This window comes from Papio anubis, chromosome 9, assembly GCF_008728515.1.
Source record: "Papio anubis isolate 15944 chromosome 9, Panubis1.0, whole genome shotgun sequence".
Taxonomy (NCBI): Eukaryota; Metazoa; Chordata; class Mammalia; order Primates; family Cercopithecidae; genus Papio; species Papio anubis.
In genome coordinates, this window is record NC_044984.1 from 5,637,442 (window position 1) to 5,659,301 (window position 21,860).

Genomic DNA, 21,860 nt, shown 5'->3' on the forward strand with positions numbered 1-21,860 from the left:
TGCATTTCCCTGGCACAGTGATTTCTACAGGCCTTGGTGCACACTTCCAGAGAGCAGGAGAGACTGGGGGCCCTTTGCCTTTCAAAATAATTATCTGGCTTTTACTCCAAATAAATGAATAAGTCAACATGCGATCACTGAGGCACTTCCCTTTCTGTGAGGGTTTGACAGGATATAAGCTCGTGACCAAGAAAAATCAGACCTGCTCTCATGACTGTGTGAATGAATGACAGAAGAAATTCATCTCATCACCCACAGTAATAGCCCAAGGGCCTCAAACTTGTGGTTGCATTTAAGAAGCTGGGGGAAGGCTCTAAGGGAGATAATTGAATTCCTGAGGCAGGATTATAATAGCGATTATTTTTTGGATGACTAGAGGAACAAAAGCTTGTGGGTTTTAGATAAACAGATGACAAAAAGAGCCCATGTGAGAGTCCAGACTTGTCAATAGAGCCCTGAGGGCTTAGAGTTTACTGAAAGGACAAACATCTTGGAGTGCTTAGAGCTCAGGCTTCTGATTCTTAGATATGCCTTGGGGTCTGGTACCCTCATTCTTTAACCATTAGGGCACAGCCTACACTCACAGTATAAAAACCTCCAGAGATCACTATATTCAGGAGCTTCAAGCTGTTTTGAGTCAAAAACTTTGTAGATTCGAGAGAAACTGAACTCTGGACAATAACAACGGTGGCCAATGTTCATTGAGAGTCTACATGTGGAAGCACTGTTTACCACTCTACATGCATCAGCTGATTCCCAGAATAGTCCTATGAGGTAGGCGCTATTATCATCAAACCTACTTTTCAGATGGGAGAATTGGGCCTGGCTGACTTTAAGCCTCAAAACCAGTCATGTAGCTAGCATGCAGCAGGGTTAGGTTCAAAAGCTCAGTGGTTCAATGGCAGCACCCACCCTTAACCACACTTAGCTGTTCGATGAACTTTGATGAGGGTTATTCTGCAGTCCAGTCTTTGTACTTGAGAAAAAGTATGTCCTTAAAGGGTTAAGAGGATAGTCCAGAGATAAAAGGGAGGAGCAAAACCTAATCCAGAACACGTTGTCCTCACATTTAAATAAAATATGAAATAAAATAGCCATGTCTCTAAAACACGTCTCTTAAGATTGAAAGTCATAGTGAAATGGACTAAAGAATTCTGTGAACCAATCCAGCTTGAAATTCTGTGAACCAATCCAGTGTGATTCCTCTTTCAGATAAGATTGCATCAATATCAACTGAGTTGTTGACTCAATCAATATCAGGAACAACCTGAATTGCTGAAGAGACTGTCCTGGTCTCCAGATTTGCTCCTCCCTCTAGATGCTTAATAAATGTTTGATGAATGAACTGATAAATGAATTCTTGCACCTGTGTTTTCTCTTTTCCTCCTGAGCCTTACTATCCCTCTTCTGCACTTGCCGCCCAATTTCCCAAGCAAAGAGTACACAGTCACCACACTGGCCAAGATTTTACAACTGCTCTGTATGGTCTGATGTGAATTGCAAACCTGTCTGGTCATCAGGGTTCTCCACTAATCCCAGGTCTGTCCCTGAACTCTCCATACCTCAAGACTACCATTTGCTTCTCCCTGTGAACAGTTACTCGTGGCCAGGTGTGGTGGCTCATGCCTGTAATCACAGCAATTTCAGAGGCCAAGACGGGAGGATTGCTCAAGTTCTGGAGTTAGAGACCAGCCTGGGCAACATAGTGAAACCTCACGGCTACAAAAAATCAAACAAATTAGCTGGGCTTGGTGGTGTATGCCTGTAGTGCCAGTTACTAGGGAGGCTGAGGTGAGAGGGTCACTTGAGCCTGGGAGGTCCAGGCTGCAGTGACCCATGATAGTTCCACTGCACTCCAGCCTGGGTGACGTAGCAAGACCCTGTCTCAAAACAAAACAACAACAACAACAACAAACAGTTACTCATGGCCAGGAGACTCACTGCACTTGCCAGTCCTTTCCCTTGGAACGCTCTTCTCTGTTCTTATCATCTGTATGTAGATCTCCAGAATCGGAAGGATCTTGGGATCACTAAATCAACCTCCCACCTTACAGCTGGAAACCTCTTCAGAGTATCTGTAGTTCACCATCAAGTAAGCCCTGCTTTGAAAATGTAAATTCTTTACTTGTCTTGTAAAGTTATTATTATAGAGTTACCTCTGTCAAGAAACCTTCTCTCATTAATTAATACATGCATTAATTCATTCATTCTCTCATCTGTGTATCACACATACCGAGTGTTTGAGTTTTGTTTTTGTTTTTTTAGAGATGGGGCATCACTCTGTCACCTAGGCTGGAGTGCAGTGGCACAATCACAGCTCACTGCAGCCTCAGACTCCCGGGCTCAAGCGATCCACCCACCTCAGCCTCCCAAGTAGCTAGGACTATAGGTGTACAACACTACATTCTATTATTTCTTTCTTTCTTTTTTTTTTTTTTTCCTTTTTGTAGAGACATGGTCTCATTATGTTGCTCAGGCTGATCTTGAGCTCCTGGCCTCAAGCAATCCTCCTGCCTCGGCCTCCCAAAGTGCTGGGTTTATAAGCATGAGTCACTGCACCTGGCCTGGAGTGTCCATTATATGCCAGGAAACGTGCTAGACTCCGGAAGCTGTGAAGATGAATAAGCCATGGTCCCTACCCACTGCTCTTCAGAGTCACCCCTAGACTGGGTCTGTTGAAGAACATATATGTAAGCAATACTACCATAATTCAGTAAGATGCCATCAGCGTGTGTACCAAACACAATACTAGGACAGAAACAAAGAATGATTTGTTTCAAGAGGAACTGGGGTTTGACCTGGGAAGACTTCCTAGAGGAAGCACCTTGTAAAACTAAGCTAAGGATGAGTCTAGAACATTCAGGTCAACAACGTGGAATGGAGTGGCGTAGGGGGCTGGGAATCTCCAGCTTCCTATACGCTGATAATTCTTTCATATCACATGACTTCAGGATTCAGGATATTAAGTGATTTACGCTCACTGAAAGGGTATTCTCATATATTGCCCATGCCTGGGTGAATTGTTCTTACTCTTTCAGAAAGTAATTTGGTAAAATGAATCAAGAACCATACAATGACTATACCTAATCACACCTATGTGAATCTATCTGGATGAAATAATACCCTAAATAAAAGACTATATGCACAAAGATAGTGTTTATGAGAGGATTAAAATACGGGAGAATTGTTAAATAAGCCTCCACTGGAAGACAGGTAAGTGAACTACGGCATGCTTATTAAAGGGATGATTACACAGCTATTCATTTTGAATGTTATTTGACAACTTAAAATATTTATTCATATAATGGGAAATAAAAAAATAAATGTGTAAGATCACAATTTTACTTTTAAATTCATGTACATAACAAAAGAGTCTAAGAAACAGCACCAAAATGCTAAAAAAAAAAAAAAAAAAAAAAATTACAAGGTTGGATTTGGGAGATAATGTTCTCTTCTTTTCTGTTTTCAATATTCCAGGTATAAGATTGTTTTATTCATTTTAAGGAGTGGGGTTTGGGGTTTGTTTTTGTTTCTGATTTTTCAGTCTATGGTCTGAATCTCACTCTCTACAATCTTGGTGTGAATTCCTTCCCAAAATCACCAAGTAAATCTTCTAGCGTCACTTTTTTTTTCACTCTTCTCATTTCTTGGTAAGCACCCAAGTTTAAACACATAATAATACGGTAGATAAGTATTCAATGGCATAGCCCTGACAAAGTAGAGCATATTTCCCTAACTCTGCCTTCCTCAGGCTTCAGGACCATTAAGAGGAATAACCCTGGACACTTAATACACAGCTTTTGTATGTGTTAGGCCCTCTTCTAAGAACTATATTAGCACTAAGCACTAAGACCCTCTTCTATTCACAGATACTAATTCATTCACTATCCACAACAATCCTATGAGGTGGATATTATTATCTTTTTTAATAGGCAGACAAATTGAGACACATAGGGGTCTTGATAAGGGCAAGTGGATAACTTACACGTGGTTATCCAGCTAGTTGGTCAAAAGCTGGGATTTGAGCCCAGGAAGTATGGTTCAAGGGTCTTTGCTCCTCTTTGTTGTATTTTAATGTTTTATTTCTCTTTTTTTTAACTTTTAAGTTCATGGGTGCAAGTGCAGATTTGTTACATAGGTAAACTGTGTCATGGGGGTTTGTTGTACAGATTATTTCATCACCCAGGTATTAAGCCTAGTACCCATTAGTTCTTTTTCCTGATCCTCTCCTTCGTCTCATCCTCCATCCTCTGAAGGGCCCCAGTGTGTGCTGTTCCCCTCTGTGTGTCCACGTGTTCTCATGGTTTAGGTCCCACTTAAAAGTGAAAACATCCGGTATTTGGTTTTCTGTTCCTGTATTAGTATGCTAAAGATAATGACCTCCACCTCCATCCATGTTCCTTCAAAGGACATGAACTCATTCTTTTTCACGGCTGCGTGGCAGTCCACAGTGTACTACGTTTTCTCTACCCAGACTATCATTGATGAGCATTTAGGTGGAATGCATTCTTTGCTATTATGAACACCTCTATGTACATAAACTAGAAAAATTTAGGGTCTCTGCTCTAATCACTCAAAAGAGGAAGCTTTGAAATAGCTGAACAGACAGGCTGACAAGCATGTAAAACCCACACAGCTAACTGGTGGCCGTGGAGGTGTGATCACTGGGGTCAGAGGGTGGAGGCAGACAGACAGATCTCAGGGGTTCCTAATGTAAGCCCTTTCCCAAATGGAAGTCCCGATCTCTGGCAGCACTTTGTTTCTTTCTGGGTGAGACGATGGCAGATGTAGAATGGCATCTGAAATATGAGCAATCACCTTTGCGTAAATACAGCATCAGAGAGGGATTAGAGGTAGCTCTTAGCCAAACATGAAAAGCATAAAGGGGCTACATGTTTCCTTAAACTAGGTCTTGATATTTTCTTTATCTATTGTTTCTGAAGCAGACAAAATGATTGTTTCTTCTCTGGTGAGTTGTTTCAGATTATAAAGCTTGAGACTTTCCCTAGAATGGTAGACATCCCAGGGCTAGGACAACATTTTCATGGCCATCTGATCTAGACCCTACCCATTACTCCACTGCTAACATACACATGCAATTTCTTATAACAGAATAGGAGGAACATCCATTAGAAATGATGAGTGAAGAAGCTCTTTAGTTTAATTAGATCCCATCTGCACAGCAAAAGAAACTACCCTCAGAGTGAACAGGCAACCTACAGAATGGCAGAAAATTTTTGCAATCTACTTATCTGACAAAGAGCTAATATCCAGAACTTATAAAGAACTCAATCAAATTTACAAGAAAAAAACAAACAACCCCATCAAAAAGTGGGCAAAGGATATGAAGAGGCACTTCTCAAAAGAAGACATTTATGCAGCCAACAAACACATGAAAAAATGCTCATCATCACTCGCCATCAGAGAAATGCAAATCAAAACCACAATGAGATACCATCTCACACCAGTTAGAATGGCAATCATTAAAAAATCAGGAAACAACAGGTGCTGGAGAGGATGTGGAGAAAAAGGAACACTTTTACCATGTTGGTGGGAGTGTAAACTAGTTCAACCACTGTGGAAAAGAGTGTGGCAATTCCTCAAGGATCTAGAACTAGAAATACCATTTGACCCAGCGATCCCATTACTGGAGATATACCCAAAGGATTATAAGTCATGCTGCTATAAAGACACATGCACATGTATGTTTACTGCAGCACTATTCACAACAGCAAAGACTTGGAACCAACCCAAATGTCCATCAGTGACAGACTGGATTAAGAAAATGTGGCACATATACACCATGGAACACTATGCAGCCATAAAAAGGATGAGTTCGTGTCCTTTGTAGGGACATGGATGCAGCTGGAAACCATCATTCTCAGCAAACTATCACAAGGATAGAAAACCAAACACCTCATGTTCTCACTCATAGGTGGGAATTGAACAATGAGATCACTTGGACACAGGAAGGGGAACATCACACACCGGGTCCTATTGTGGGGAGGGGGTGGGGAGGGATAGCTTTAGGAGATATACCTAATGTAAATGACGAGTTAATGGGTGTAGCACACCAACATGGCACATGTATACATTTGTAACAAACCTGCACGTTGTGCAAATGTACCCTAGACCTTAAAGTATTAAAAAAAAAAGAAATGATGAGTGAGGTATCCTGTGCACAAAAGGGTACTGACGGCCCTACTGCTACAAGTGACTAGGTGAAGGGAGCAGGAGTTGTATGCAAACACAATGATAGGTGCAATGATGCTAAGTATTGAATTAAACATTGAGTGATTTTTTTTGATGGATCTTATTGATGGTTCCCCATAATCCATAGATTGAGTAAATGTTTAGAGTGTTTGGATGTTATAGCTAAGATATTTATTTATTTATTTATTTTTACTTTTTTGAGACAGACTCTCACTCTGTAGGCCAGGCTGGAGTAGGGTGACACAATCTCAGCTCACTGCAAGCTCCGTCTCGCAGGCTCAAGCAATTCTCGTGCCTCAGCCTCCCAAGTAGCTGGGATTACAGGTGCCTGCCACCATTCCTGGCTAATTTTTGTATTTTTAGTAAAGATGGGGTTTCACCATGTTCGCCAGATTGATCTCAAACTCCTGACCTCAGGCGATCCACCTGCCTCTGCCTCCCAAAGTTGTGGGATGACAGGGTGAGCCACTGTGCCCGGCTTATACCTAAGCTCTAGATGTCCTATGCTTTTAATTCATTAGCTCCAAGTCTTGGAAAGAGGCTTCTCAAACATCCATCCCAATAGAAGATCAGGATTATAGTCAAGCAGCCAAGAGTGCAAAGGCAGCTGGCCTAAGCTGGGATCCTTCTCATAATAAAGAACTCATGGTTTCCAAGCCACATCTAAAATGATTGTGTTCCATCAGCCTGTACTGATGTGTGTCCCACCTTCAAACCTTATCCAAAACAACTCGAGGCTCTGCAACTAGAAATACATCTCTCACTCCCTACTGAAATAGACCCAACTTTTTGTTAAAAAGCTTTCCTCTTATCCAGCCTTATCTGATCAAAGTAGGGGACTCTCCTATATTCTCCAAGTCAAAATATAGATATCCTTGACCCACGTGTCATCGGATATTTTCCATGAAGGAAGACTTTCACGGAAACTATATTTTTAAATTTCAGATTTTACTATTTCCCTTTCAGTTTTATCAATAATAGAAACCATGGGAAAGGGCCTGAGAGATCGAACTTCAGTTTATAGATGAGGAGAGGAGTCCCAAGGAAAAGAGAACATCATCCTAGAATTATCCACCGAACTGTTGACTGAGCTGCTCCAGGTTCTCCTTCCAGGTCTCTTTCTGCCCCATTCTTCTCAACTTTCATGTGGCACTGAAGGGAACACTGAATAGCCATGAAGCTCATGAAGAAGCAAAGGCTGTCCAGTCATTTTCCCCAATCCCCTACCTTCTCCCCTCAACCCCACAAACCCCTTGTCTGAACCTGCCCCCAGCGAAAGGCAGGACCATGGGTTCTCACTCATTTCCATGTACTCCGGAGTTAGTCCTGTGTATGGTTCCAAGCTGTAGTCTAGGTCCCACTGCTCTGGATGTTTCGAATGGGCAGAGTCAGTTTCTCCAGCTTCTGTCTCATCTTTCAGCTTTCGAAATAGTTTCTTTAGCTTCCTGGAAAAGAAATGGATTAAGTTACAAAAAGCCTCTGGAGAACAGGGTTGGTTTTGCAGATAGAAAAAAGAAAAAGAACACAAAGGTTTGACACTAAAGCCATCTCTGATCTAAAAACAAGTAGAGATAGAGAGACACTAAAGAGACTACGTTTCTCCTAAAGACAACCTGAGGAAGTCCTTTATCAAGATCACGCAGACTCCCTCCACAAAGGATCAGGTTTCTTCAAAGCCCAAAAACCTTTTGAATTCTTCCTGCTGTTTGAAAAGCAACAAGAGAGTTGGCCCTTCCTGCCAATGCTGAGACAGCGCCAGTCCTATTGTCCAACAGGTGATCTATCCACCCTCTTCATGGGGGAACACAGGGCTGTTCTCCTCCCAGGTGACACATTTTTCAAGTCTCAATAACATTAATAGCATCATCCTTCCATTAAAGCCAAGCTAAGCATTGCCCACCACTGCTATGGACTGAATGGTGTCCGCTGAAATTCATTTATTGAAGCTCTAATCCCCAGTGTGACTGTATTTGGAGATATGACTTTTAGGAGATAATTTAGATTAAGTGAGGTCAAAAAGGTGGGGTTGTAATCCAATAGGATTGGTGGCTTTATGAGTAGAGGAAGAGAGAGAGAGAGATACCTCATCACCATCTGAGGACACAGTGAAAAGGCAGCTTAGCTACCTGTAAGCCAGCAAGGGCCCTCATCAGAAATTTAACCCTTTTGGACCTTGATCTTGAACCTTTCAGCCTCTAGAACTATGAGAAAATAAATTTCTATTAGTTAAGCCTAAGGCATTTTGTTACAGCAGCCTGAGCAGACTAAGACAACACATTTAGGATTTTTTTGGTCTAGAATGATAATAATGGCCCAATTTATCAGGGTTGATATAAGAATTAAGTGAAACAATGTTTATACAGTCCTTAGCACAATATCTGGACATAGTGAGCATTGAATAGATGATATCTATTATTATTTTTAATATTGAATGTTAAAATACACCTTAGGGGCTGGGCACGGTGGCTCACGCCTGTAATCCCAGGACTTTGGGAGGCTGAGACGGGCGGATCACGAGGTCAGGAGATCGAGACCATCCTGGCTAACACGGTGAAACCCCGTCTCTCCTAAAAATACAAAAAACTAGCCGGGTATAGTGGCGGGCACCTGTAGTCCCAGCTACTTGGGAGGCTGAGGCAGGAGAATGGCGAGAACTCGGGAGGCGGAGCTTGCAGTGAGCCGAGATAGCGCCACCGCACTCCAGCCTGGGCGACTGAGCAAGACTCTGTCTCAAAAAAAAAAAAAAAAAAAAAATACACCTTAGGGTAGAGTTATTTCATACTTCCCATTGATGCACAATGTATAGGGAACAGAACTGTAGTTTTTGCAATTACGTTTTAATGGCAAAAACTGCAATTACTTTAAGCAGCAACCTAATAGTTGGGAGACCTAAGAGCAAAACAGTCAGAATCATAGACTTGAAGAGTTTAAATGGGATTTTGAAGTCCATGCTTCATCTAGATGTAGGAACCTCCCCATGTCCCCCAACATTCTTCACCCAAGACCACCCCACTCTTGTGTAGACATTTCCAAATGAGCACTCCTGGTATGATTAGGCATCCAATCCTTGTTTGAAAGTGCCTCTAACAACTAATGAAAATCTAATAGTTCAAAATAACATTTTGATCAGTTTCTGGTCTAATATCAATTCCCATCAAGAGGACGTAGTAGAGTATAGTGGATACAAGTCTCATCTCTGGTGTCAGAAATCGTATAAAACCAGATTTCACAACTTACCAACTATATGTCCATGGGCAAGTTATTACAACTCTATAAGCGTTAGTTTTCTTATCTTTAAAATGGAGAAATCAGTATGAATTTGCCCATAGGGTGAGTTGAAAGACATAATCTATACAGCTTGCTTCATTTAGGGCTTGATACCTGTTAAGAGTGTGTACCAAGATACATGCTCTGATAGACATTTATCAAGATAAAGATAGATAAATAAATCTATCATTGTCCCTATTATCATCTTTATCACAGAAGGATTTAAAGAGTGAGCTGAAATTATTTAGAGATGGTAGTAAAAAATTCATAAGAAAAAAGTAAGCAATAATTCTGTGATAATAAGAAATTGAGAAAAACTAGATAGAGCCCACAGATTCTGAAGCTAAATAGTGTGGCCTGGTTAAGATCCTGTCTGTGAGTCAGAACAGAAGGAGAGGATAGAGGAAAAAACAGAGAGAGAGAGAGAAGAAAAGAAAAAAGGAAAGGGAGGGAAGTCTAGAACCAGAACTCAAAGTGAGACTTCTCCTCCAGGAATAGTAATCAGAGGACCTGGTGAAATCTTTAGTAAAGAATTACTAAATTGTGATTCATACATAGAAAATTGAATATAAACATACATTTATCCACTTCTGAAATGCCACTAAAATAACAATGAATGAATATTTAAAAATGTATAAAACCACAGGTTAATGAAAATAGTCATGAATATAGTAGTGTGTGAGGAATGTTGATGAATATCTTGGAAGACGGACAGTGTACGAGGGAGTCAGCAAAGCTGTGTGGCTGCTATCAACTGTTCACAGTGGAAGATGGTAGAGAGAAACAAGCCAACTCATGCTATAAAAATCTCAGAAAGGCTCAGGAGTTGGATGCACTAGGTATCCCCAAGGCAGGGAGTGGTGACTGGTCAAAGCTCTGCTTAAGGAACAGTAGACCCCAATGTCTCTGACGCATGTTGCCTTGGTGACTAGCACTTCCCAATACCAACGGGAGCAAAAAGTTTATTCTGAAGAGAAAAATGAACCAAGAAAAACCTAGATCCAAAATAAATTCAATAAAATGACAGAAAGAAAAAAATCAATACAATCTCTCGGAAAAAAAAAAAGTAGAACAGACATAGAAATGGACAATAGGAAAGAAAATATTAAAAAATTAATTGATCTAGAAACTCCTTTTTTTCTTGATCATAGCCCAAGATGGGGTACAGTGGTGTGATCAAGGCTCACTGCAACCTCTGTCCCCCAGGCTCAAGCTCTCCTCCCACCTCAGCCTCCCGAGTAGCTAGGACTACAAGCATGCACCACCAGGCCCAGCTAGTATTTTTTGTATTTGCAGTAGAGACAGGGTTTCACCATGTTGCCCACGCCAGTCTTGAACTCCTGGGCTCAGGTGATCCACCCACTCGGGCCTCCCAAAGTACAAGGATTACAAGCATGAACCACCACACCCAGCCTGAAACTCCAACACTTAATCAGAAAGAGAAGACAGAGAAAATGGTGGGGAAGAAAGTACAAAAGAAATATATGAAAACGTCCCAGAGGTGAAGGATGTGCATTTTCTGATTGGAAGGACCCACTCAGCACAATGGTGAAAAAAAAGCCTCCAGCATAACACATCGTCATGAGATTTCAGAACTCTAGGAATGATGAAAAGGATTCGAAAAGCTTCCAGATCCAGAGAAACAAACATAGATCCTCTACAAATAATTGGGAATCAAAAATAGGTTACAATTCTCCAGATCAGCCCTTGACACTAGAAGACTCTGCAGAGATGTATCTACATTCAGAAGGCAAATAATTTTCAGCATAGACTCCTATACACAGCCAAAGTATACATGAAAGTCAAAGACAGACTAAAGACACTTTTGAGTATGCAAGGTTTCAAAAAAATTAACTTTCTATGTGTGCATCCGTTCTCATGAAGTTCCTGGAGGATGAATTTCACCAACCAAGCAACAAAGAAAACATACAGAATCCAGCAAACAGAAATCCCATCAAAGAAAGAAGGTATTGAAGCTAACTCAGATTGATAGCTCTATAGAAGGTTTAGCAAATGGGCAGTTCTGGTTTGTACGGGAGAACAGAGGATTCCTAGAAATCATCTACAGGAAAAAAAAAAATGTGACTAATAATACATGTGATGTGTTTGATGAAGTAATCTCACTGGCAATAGGGACATTTAAACAAGAGTGACCAATATAAGTGCGTTATAAAGGGAGAAGTTTAGCTGATTACGAGAACATAAAATAGAAAGTCCTAAGCTGGCCTAAGGCAGCGATGTTCTCTTTGAGGAAGAGATGTGTAAACTAATTTAATTATTTAAATTAATTTATTAAATAAATAATTTAGTCTTATTATTTAAGACTAAATAATGAAAGATGGTAGAAGAAGAACGAGAAAGGTGGAGAGAGTGTGAGGGGTGAAGAGGTTATTCTAGGCGGGGGGAATTATTTATGCAACGGCCTAAGGCAAATGTGAAAATGGCTCATAGAAAGGACCGAAGAGAATGCAAAATGCTTGGAGCATAGAGTACAATTGAGAAAATGATGAAAGGTGTCTTGAAAGGTAGTGTAGGCTCATGGCATCAAAGGCCTTGTACACCATATTATGCAGTGGTTTAGGCGAGAGATTATGGTAGCAGAGTCTGAGGTGATAGCAACGGACATGAAGGGAAGTAGACATTTGAGACATGCTTAAGAGGTAGAATTAAAAAGTGGATGGTGGATTGTACACAGAAAGGGAAGGACAACGAGGAATCGGTGGTGATTCTCAGGGTCTTAGGGCATGTGTGTGGATGGTGGCGCCGATTGCTATGATAGAGAACACGATGTAAGAGGCAGTCTTGATGAGGATAAGGAGGAAGAGGGGGAGTTGGTCTTGCCATGTCTAAGTGGAGAAACCCACGAGACAACTAAGTAGAGATGTCCAGTAGGCAACTGCATATCTGTGCCTAGAGCCCTGGAACAATCTGGGACTGATGGAGATCTGAGAATTGTCACGGAGAGAGCGGCGGAAGCCCTAGGGATGAGCAATGCCAACTATGGATAGAGCATGTGTCAGAAAACTTATGGGATGGGGTAGAGGGAAAGGAGTCTTCAAAGGACAAGGAAGGAGAGCCATGGGAGCAGAGGGCCAACTGCAAGACTGTGTGCGAAGGCAAGGGAAGACACAGGGCCTATGGGAGGGGCTTTGTGGTCAAAGTCCTATCGAGTGTGGGTACGTCAAAACGAATGTGGGGGAAAATATCCACAAATAGTCCTGTGAATTTATCACTCCCAGATTTCCTCCTGGATATCTCAGTGACCATTAAAAAATAATAATAAAGAAAGTCCCTCCAGAGCAGAATTTAACAGGAATCCTGGAAGTTGTATAACATACAGATGGGCTTTTGGAAAACTTCAGATTATGATTCCGACCGTATGATGCACTCACTCATTAAAATAACTCCTTTGATGTTACCCCCTTGCTTTTCTTTTCTTTTTTTTTTTAATTTGCTATTTTTCCGTCCCTTTTTAATGACAAGTCTCAGAAACTCTTTCCGGAAGGCTCAGAGCTTTCCCTCTGCCTGTGCCCCATAGAGTCACCCCAGGACCATGGTGAGTGTCCGTCACACCTTGGGCCTCGCTGCAGCAGGAATCTGGGCCCCAGACAGGTCCCTACAGACCTGACTCCACAGATCTTTAACCTCATTAAATAAAGAAGTAGAACTTAGCCCTAAATGACCAAAGATGAGGAACACATCAACCTCTAAGCTATGTATTCCTATTCCTTTTCCTGATACCTGGCAAGGTTCAGATTTGTTCCTTACACTTCTGATTTCTGGCCAGATTCCACTGTATTTGAGGAGAACACAGACCTCCCTCCTGTGACGGCTTTAAAGAGAGACTGTTTTATGTCTGGAAATATAACATTTATCACATTTACAAAAAGAAAGCAGAAAGTTTATGAAATTTTACTAGCTGTGTCCAGGGGTATATTTAACAGTTATTTTTGGATATGATCTGGAGCTTTTAGTCAGAATAGGGATGGCGAGACATTTTGACCGTGGAAGTATTGATCTGTCTATCTGCTCTGTCTCAAAGCATGCCCAGGAAAGAACGTGGCACATGAAAAAGGTGGCATTTACCCTTTCACCAAAAACCCATCTCTCTGCATGAGAAGAAGCCAATTTCCAATTTTGCTTCAGTGTGGACTGGAGCTCAATTTGAGATGGAATTACAGCAAGGAGTTGGGCTGTGGTGGGGCATGTGTTCCGGGGGCACTATGCAGTTTGGACCCGAAGTCTATCTTGCATGAACATATATGGGAAAGGCATGGTGTAGGGAGGGGAGGAGGGAAATTCCCATCCATGGATTCAGATAATAAATGCCACAAGATCAGATTCAGCCACGCTGCTCGCCATGTATAAGTAATATCAGAAGGAGATGCATATGAACATCATACTGGGGCCCATAGTGTTTAAAACCATCCGATCCTCTCTGGGAAGCATCTGTCACACCTGTGTCAGGCCCCAAGAGCCTGGGGTTGTGTGAGTGGGGACCGTCCAAAGCCAGATCACGCAACCAAGTTTTCTCTATTATCATGGCATTAGTCACAGAGCTGCCTTTCAAGTGCTCAGTGACCCCATTTTACTGCCTCGCTTTGAAGCATTTTGTTTTCCATCTCCAGGGTCTCTGAGCCAGGCCTAGCAATAGTGGGGGCGGCTACTGCCTGATGGAAGATACCTGGACACAGAGCGTGGCTTCCACAGTGGTCCAGTCCGAGACACCTGCCAGAAGTAGAGGTGGCGTATGACCCTTCGGAAGATCCTGCACTTGGCCTTGCAACTCATTAGAGCCCCTCGGGAAGGAGTTATTTAGTTATTTCCTTTGCTGCTCTTGTTCAGTGTCTCTCATTACTATTAAGAAAAATATCTTTGGCCGATACTGGTCTGCCTTTGACAACGCCCAAGGCTTGTACTTTCATTTTCCACAAAGAGAAGGCAGATCTTAGTCTAAAAGCCTTGGAGAGGAAAGAATGTCATTGATTGTTTAATAATAATGGTGTGTTTTTGTTGTATTGCTTTTCACATTATTTCCTCCTTATGGAAACTGATGGTGTTAGTTTTCCAATTTCAGAAATGTTAGGATTTTAATTAAAAAGCAAGTTGGTTTGGAGGAAACTAACACATAAATAGCTGTTTGCATAGATAATGCGGGGAGATTTAAAAGTTGATTCAAAAATGACCCAAGAGTGGGAAGCAATGTTCTAATTCAAGAAGCCTGCTAGATTGTAAGATTCTCAAGGCCATCAAAATTATGTTATTTTTTTCAGTACACATACATGCACACACACACGCATGTTTGTGCACACGCACATACAGAATCTAATGAGAATGTTGCAACCTCAGGGAGATAGAAAAATTATAGCTGACTACCTGGCCTACTCATAAGGGACAATTAGACACTCTTAAACATTTAAAAATTTTCTTTGGAAGAATCTTAGAAATTGCTTTCAGAAGTAAAGGATCAACTAAGATGATATATCTTTTAATTGTAAAGTCTTACTACATTTTTATTCCCAAATATTCTTTTTTTTTTTTTGGAGACAGAGTCTCGCTCTGTCGCCCAGGCTGGAGTGCAGTGGCTGGATCTCAGCTCACTGCAAGCTCCGCCTCCCGGGTTCACGCCATTCTCCTGCCTCAGCCTCCCGAGTAGCTGGGACTACAGGCGCCCGCCACCTCGCCCGGCTAGTTTTTTGTATTTTTTAGTAGAGACGGGGTTTCACCATGTTAGCCAAGATGGTCTTGATCTCCTGACCTTGTGATCTGCCCGTCTCGGCCTCCCAAAGTGCTGGGATTACAGGCTTGAGCCACCGCGCCCAGCTATTCCCAAATATTCTTATCCAGCACAGTCACCCATCTAACTCCCCAGACTTGCCTCTGTTTTTTTGTTTTTGTTTTTGTTTTTGTTTTTTAAAAAAAAAAAAAAAAAAAAACTGGCCTTTAGAATGAATATGTACCTCCCTTGGGGAAAGAATTCCATGTGGACTCTGAAGGTGCGTAAGAGCTTTACTGCCCACTAAAAGCCACTGAGCCAGGAACAGAAGAGAAAACGACTGTCCTTGAGTTGTTCTCTCCGGTTTCACCCCCTGGAGTGGCAACGCTTCCAAAGCATCAGCTTTAAACATAAAAGCCTTTGCCACACAGTAAAATGCTGGTCACCTGGAAACCCCAAGAATGGTTCTTTTTTCCTCAGATGTCCACATTTTATGTTTTCTAGATAGCTCAGCATTTATCCAAGCTGGTTTTTAGTTTAGTTTTGTTTAAATGTAAAAAGTTTTTTTTTAAGTTAGATGGAAATCTTTCTAGAATAACTTTGCCAAGGTCACACAGTGAGTACATTGCAAAGCCTGGATTTAAACCCAGATCTAGTAGGCCAGGGATCCTCAATCCCTGGGCCACAGACCAGTACCCATCCTTGGCCTGTTAGGAACTGGACCACACAGCAGCAGGTGAGCGAACGAAGCTTCATCTGTATTTACAGTCACTCCCCATCACTCATGAACACCTGAGCTCCGCCTCTTGTCAGATCAGTGGTGGCATTCGATTCTCATAGGAGGGTGAACCCTATTGTGAATTATGCATGTGAGGGATCTAGGCTGGGAGCTCCTTGTGAGAATCCAGTGCCTGATGATCTGTCACTGTCTCCCTTCACCCCCAGATGGGACCGTCTAGCTGCAGGAAAACAAGCTCAGGGCTCCCACTGATTCTACATGATGGTGAGTTGTAAAATTATTTCATTATACATTACAATGTAATAATAATAGAAATAAAGTGTACAATAAATGTAATGCACTTGAATCATCCTGAAATAACATCCCACCCCTCCAGTCCATGGAAAAACTGTCTTCCAGGAAACCTGTCCCCTGTGCCAAAAGGGTTAGGGACCACTGTGTTAGGCCACCAAATCTTTGCCCTACAGATGCATTAAAAACTACTGGGTCTAATTTTTATAATTTACACGACTCCTTCCTCACTGGCAGGCTCAATCATCATTTCTCTTCTGACTGTGAAAGACTTCTTTTCTTGTTTATATTGCATCTGCGTCATCCATGCCAGGTACTTCAAGGCTGAATTGAAGGAGTCTGATTTATTGAGAGTGGAAGATCCAGTAATCATAATCATAGTGATCTTATATGACCAAACTCAAAATGCAACCTTCATAATTATACAAACTATAAAGAACTTTGGAGATAAAAGACCCTAAGATTTGGTAAAAGAATTTTCGTTCTACATCCTTGAATTTAACTACATAATTATGTTGTATACATCCTCTGGCAGAGTAGAAATGGAAAGGAAACATCTTTTGAAAGAGGAGTGGCTTGTATTTGGAATCAGCAGTGACCAGCTTTGCTCATTAGAGAGAAGTTCACAGGGCACTAGAGCTTGAAGACACCTCACATGTGATTTTAATGCTACCACATTCATCAAGAGATGAGGACAGTTAGACTCAGAGAAGCAGCTTGCCCATGGCTTTATGAGTTACTGTGCAATTGCCATTGTTTAAAGGGTGGTACATTTTAAAACATACAAAGTTTTAAGCACACGTCAATCATATACAAGAAAATTTAGCCTTCAAGGCATACGCCATGCATTATTTTCACCTGTTATGGAGTGGATGGAGTTGGGGGATGGGGACATACCAATGTGTTGTCCAAACACACGCCTGAGATTTTGCCTCTCTTGTATTCTATGAAAGCTTTCTGGGTCCAGAGAAAATGGGCTAAGTGGTAGACCAGATGACCAGGTATGAATGGGCATTCCATGCCCACAAGCTGTAAATAATTCTACCCAGAGCAAAATAACAATGTACTGGGAAGGCTGGTGTTTTTCCCAGATGTTTGAATGGGGACAAAGACTTTTCTTTGTAGTTGTGGAGAGGTTGGCCTCATGGTTTCAAAGGGGCCAGATGTGGCTTTGGTGCCGTCTGCATATTCTCTGGATGTTTTTCCATAACAAATGATGTCTCTCTAAGACGGTAAGCTCAGAGAGAACAAGTGTCATCTGCCTGGAACAAGAACAAGCATCATCTAGCTTTGCTTGACTTTACCACTGAGTGACTTTCTGCCAGAAAGCAGGGAGCGGGACACAGCTTCAGAGGCTCAGTTTCTCAGAGTTGCTGACTTCCTGACTGGTGACTAGAAGCCGGCTTAGGCAAGGAGGTGGAGTGAGGCACCCAGACACCAATGATCCCGCCAATCCTCCCCAAAGAAAACACGTGCCCAAGTGCTCTCTGAGGCTATCCCAGTACAAGGTCAGAAAAGCACCCTGCGTGCTTAGATCACCCAGTGTTAGAAGGGAATGTTGTGGATTCTCATCCCTTGAAGCAGGGATCTCATTAAAAATGATACTCTTTCCAGGTAAATTAAATTGTCTCCATTATAACTTTAGCTTTACAAATGTATTTTTGAGGAAGACCAAAAGGGAGCTTTCTCTGGGGACCAGGGGAGCAGGTGGCTCTAGTATAATTTTACATGGAATGGGGGATTGGGATATACATCCTCTCGTGGCTCCATTCAGCCCAAGAACCTAGGACTCCACAATCTTCCCATAGATTGAGGGAGATTCTGGGTTTTTGCCCTTGCCAGGTCCCTGACATGCCCTAAGACCCTGGTCAAAGAACTGCCAGCTCATTGGACCTTACCTTCTCCACCTGTAGCACCAACTGGGTCATAGGTGGTTGTGATAACACCAGAATCAGTCTGTTGTTTGTTTAGAAAAGTTATATATATATATATATGTTTTATACATATAAAAATTTGTATATAAATTTATATCTATCTGAAACATAGGTGTATTTTATAAAATGTATATATACATTTATGTATAAATATATGCATTTCTGTATAAATATATGCATTGATATTTAAATATATCAATTTAAATATATTTATGTAAATATATATTTAAATATATTTATAGAAATCACATGGAAAAGGCCCAACCTATCATGTTCAGGGCCCAGCTGGCCAAGCCTATCAGAGTCGCCCACACACACACACACACATCTAAGGGAAATTATTTCTTTAAAGAAAAGGATGGCAGTCCATCTTGTAATATATGATGGTGGCAGTCTGGAAGAAACCTGGAAGCCACACCCTGGAAGAAACCTCTCTGTTTTTATTTATTTATTTTTATTTTTTTTATTTTTTATTTTTTTGAGACAGAGTCTTGCTCTGTCACCAGGCTGGAGTACAGTGGCATGATCTCGGCTCACTGCAACCTCCGCCTCCTGGGCTCAAGCCATTCTCCTGCCTCAGCCTCCTGAGTAGCTGGGACTACAGGCACACACAACCACGCCTTCGCTTATAATTTTTGTGTATTTTTTACAGAGATGGATGGAATTCCACTCATATTGGCTGGCTGTCTGAACTCCCTGACCTCAGTGGATCCACGCACCTCGGCCTCTAAAGTGCTGGGATTATGGAAAGGGAGCTTTCACTGCATTCTGGCCAGAAACCTCTCTGCTTTTGAAGGCTTCTTTGACTGCTCCCAAACATCTGACCTTTACTTATTCTGGATTCTGAATTCACACACAGAATATGTAGTTATATGCAGTCTATTTCGTCTCCCAGACTAAAAAGCTCTGAGAAGACAAGGGCCGTTTCATCTATGTTTTTCTTTTACTGTCTTAGCAGTATGAGCCATGAGCTAGAGACAGTGGCGTCCCCTGCAAGTTCCCCTGCAGTGTAAACAGTGTTATTCCTGGTTATGCAGCTCAGCACCTACTCTCTGGCCTTTAAAGAATACAACATTCTCTGTCAGTCACTTTATTCTGAAACAAATGCCTTTGTTGCTTAAAGTAGCCACACTGAATTCCAATAGCTGCAGCTAAGAACCCTGGGCAAACACGAAGAAATATATTTGGAAAGAAAGGGATTTTAAAAGGTTCATTATTGGACGACTTCCCAAACAATTAATGTATCTCTAAGCAGATGAAAGTGTGTCACAGAATCTTATGGGTACTGTCTCACGATTACATCCATCCCAGAATGGTCATCTTTAAAGTGGTTTACAAAGAACCCTGGGCCTGGAACAAGCTGTCCATCTATCCTCCTAAGCAGACCTGGCCCAGCCTCTCAGTTACCCCTGGGCATCTCTGTCATTCCCTAGCTCTCTGATGCTGGACTGCCTAAAAGCATCCCCTGAAACAGACTCTTCTTCCAAACCACAAGGCAATAGGAAGGAAAGGCAGAGGGGGTTACATTTTTCTTTGACCTGTAAGCATATTTTAGCTTGCTCCATCCTTCCTTCTTTTAGGTCCAGTACAAAGTGAGTCTGTGTTTATTTTCGTGACTATCTCAATGCAAAACCTGACTGAAAGAAGTTCTACGACATTTTCATAAAACCCTGGGGAGCATAGGGGGGAATCCACGTGATAATAACTCATTCTGCATTTCACCAACTATTCCGCCCTCCCCTCCTAAGATTATGTATTCCACATTTTCTTCTTAGAGATTGTCCTAAATGATTCCATTACATTTCAATCGTTCACATTCATTTATCCACCATACCGAGTCTTTTTTACTCACTCACTGAGAGGACAAATAGCATTAAAATATTATGTACTCTGGGAGCCAAGAGATCTGACTCCTGGCTCTGCTACTTACTAGTTATGTGTACTTAAGCAAAGGGTAAATCTTTCTGAGCCTCCAACATCTCAAATCAGAATGGCAAGCAAGGTTTGCCCCATGGGGAAAGTTATCGGCAAACTGACAGAGAATTAAATCACCAAGCTGTCTAAGAAGAGGAAAGGCCATAGATAACCTGGTGAAAGCCTGGCACTTCTGGACTAACCCCTGGCAGCAAGGAGAGAGGTTAGAGGAGTTCATTACGTACGGGACTCCAATCTCAAAGATGTTGTTCTGGATCAACTGCTTCCCCAACATGATGATGCTGAGCTGAATGCAGAGCTCCATGAGACAGCCCCCTGGAGCGCACTGCAGGGAGAAGATAAGGAAAGGACTGGTTAGAACAAGGGGAGCTCTGAGAAGCAGGGGCGCAAATGAAGCCATGCTGTGCTGGAGATAAGAATGGGGCTGGGTTGGGGTGCCAGGCATGAAACACCAGTGGCTGTACTTGCCTCTTCCATGCGGTAACCATCGAATACATAGACGTAGCTTCCAGGCCTGCCCACAAACCTGAAATCAAACAGTGTGGGAAGAGTTAGGGGAAGAGAGAGCATGCAGGGTGGCTCAAGGACATGTCTTCTGAGGGGAATACCACCACCACTGTCCTCTTCGAAAGCACTGGTCAGGGCGAGTGCTATATCACTCAGGGATAGGAGTGCACACCGTTATCAACAAGTAACCCTCTGTAACACCTGGGGTTTACTTCTTAACCCAGTCAAATGTCAGAGGAGAGGGATAAGCTGGGCAGAGAATGAAGCTGGGCCTGGTGTGTGCGTGCGTGTGTGTGTGCGCCTAAACACCATGCAGTTTGGATTATCTCTAAGTGCACTGTCGTCACACCTTCTTCCCTAACTAGTGTCAAGAACACAGCTCTGATTGCAACTCCTTAATAAGAGTTTCTCATTCCCAGGAAAGGGAGGGTGAGACGGACTAAAGTTGCAAATAGAGATTCCTGGGGTCAGAAAAGAAAAATTCTTGACTTCTTGCTGAAAATATTCAAAGGAATAAAAGAAGCTGGTCTCATTCCTCTTCTAAGTAGAGTCTATTTTATTGGGTGATAATAAAATGGTGCAGGTCGGGGAAGCAAAATGTTACAAGCCCACCATGGAACCAGACAGACAATCTGAATAATCCTACCTACTGCAGTGTCATCCCCGTGTTCACCTGTTGAGATCCTACTCATCCATTTAAGGCTGAGTGTAAGCCTTTCCTTTGCTGAAGTCTTCTTGTTGTCTCCGTTCATAACTGTTCCCCCAACACTTTCTTTACACCTCTTTTGATATCACTTACTGGATATAATCACTTACTGGAGATTACAGTGTGCTATTGCTAAGACTATCTCTTCTAGTATACCATCGTTCATCTAAGGGTCAGGATCCTTTTCCCTTGCCTAGAATGTCATATGCATGTAACTTGCTATTGCCACTAAATCTACATTGAAAGCACCAATGAAGTGTATACTTCTTAATATGGACAGTCTCTCTGCTTCTATAATTTCATGTCAGCCAAGGGGAGAGGTCCTGAGAAGGGGGCTGTGGTTTGGATGACAAACACCTCTGTAAGAAATTATCAAGTGTGGATGATGACAGCTCGTGCTATTAGTGCCTGCTTAACGAGCTTTTAGTTCTAGGGAAGCTTTCCTGATGTGTTGTTGGTTGATGTCTATTGGGAAATTTCCTTGTAGGTAGCCAACTGGCTTGATCATAAAAAAATATTTATCAAAGTGATTTTACATCCAGACTGATTGTA

At 42.0% G+C, this 21,860-nt stretch overlaps 1 protein-coding gene across 2 annotated transcripts in view; it reads right to left on the reverse strand.

Annotated features, from left to right (window-relative positions):
- Positions 1-21,860, reverse strand: part of ANO2 (anoctamin 2) — a 357,929-nt gene that overhangs the window by 30,590 nt on the left and 305,479 nt on the right. For both annotated transcript variants that reach the window (XM_021921930.2, XM_021921931.2), the window contains 3 exons: positions 20,564-20,621; positions 20,320-20,420; positions 7,513-7,658 (listed from right to left, as the gene is read on the reverse strand). In XM_021921930.2, coding sequence (XP_021777622.1) covers positions 7,513-7,658; positions 20,320-20,420; positions 20,564-20,621 — 305 coding nt within the window. The remainder of the gene's footprint in view (positions 1-7,512; positions 7,659-20,319; positions 20,421-20,563; positions 20,622-21,860) is intronic.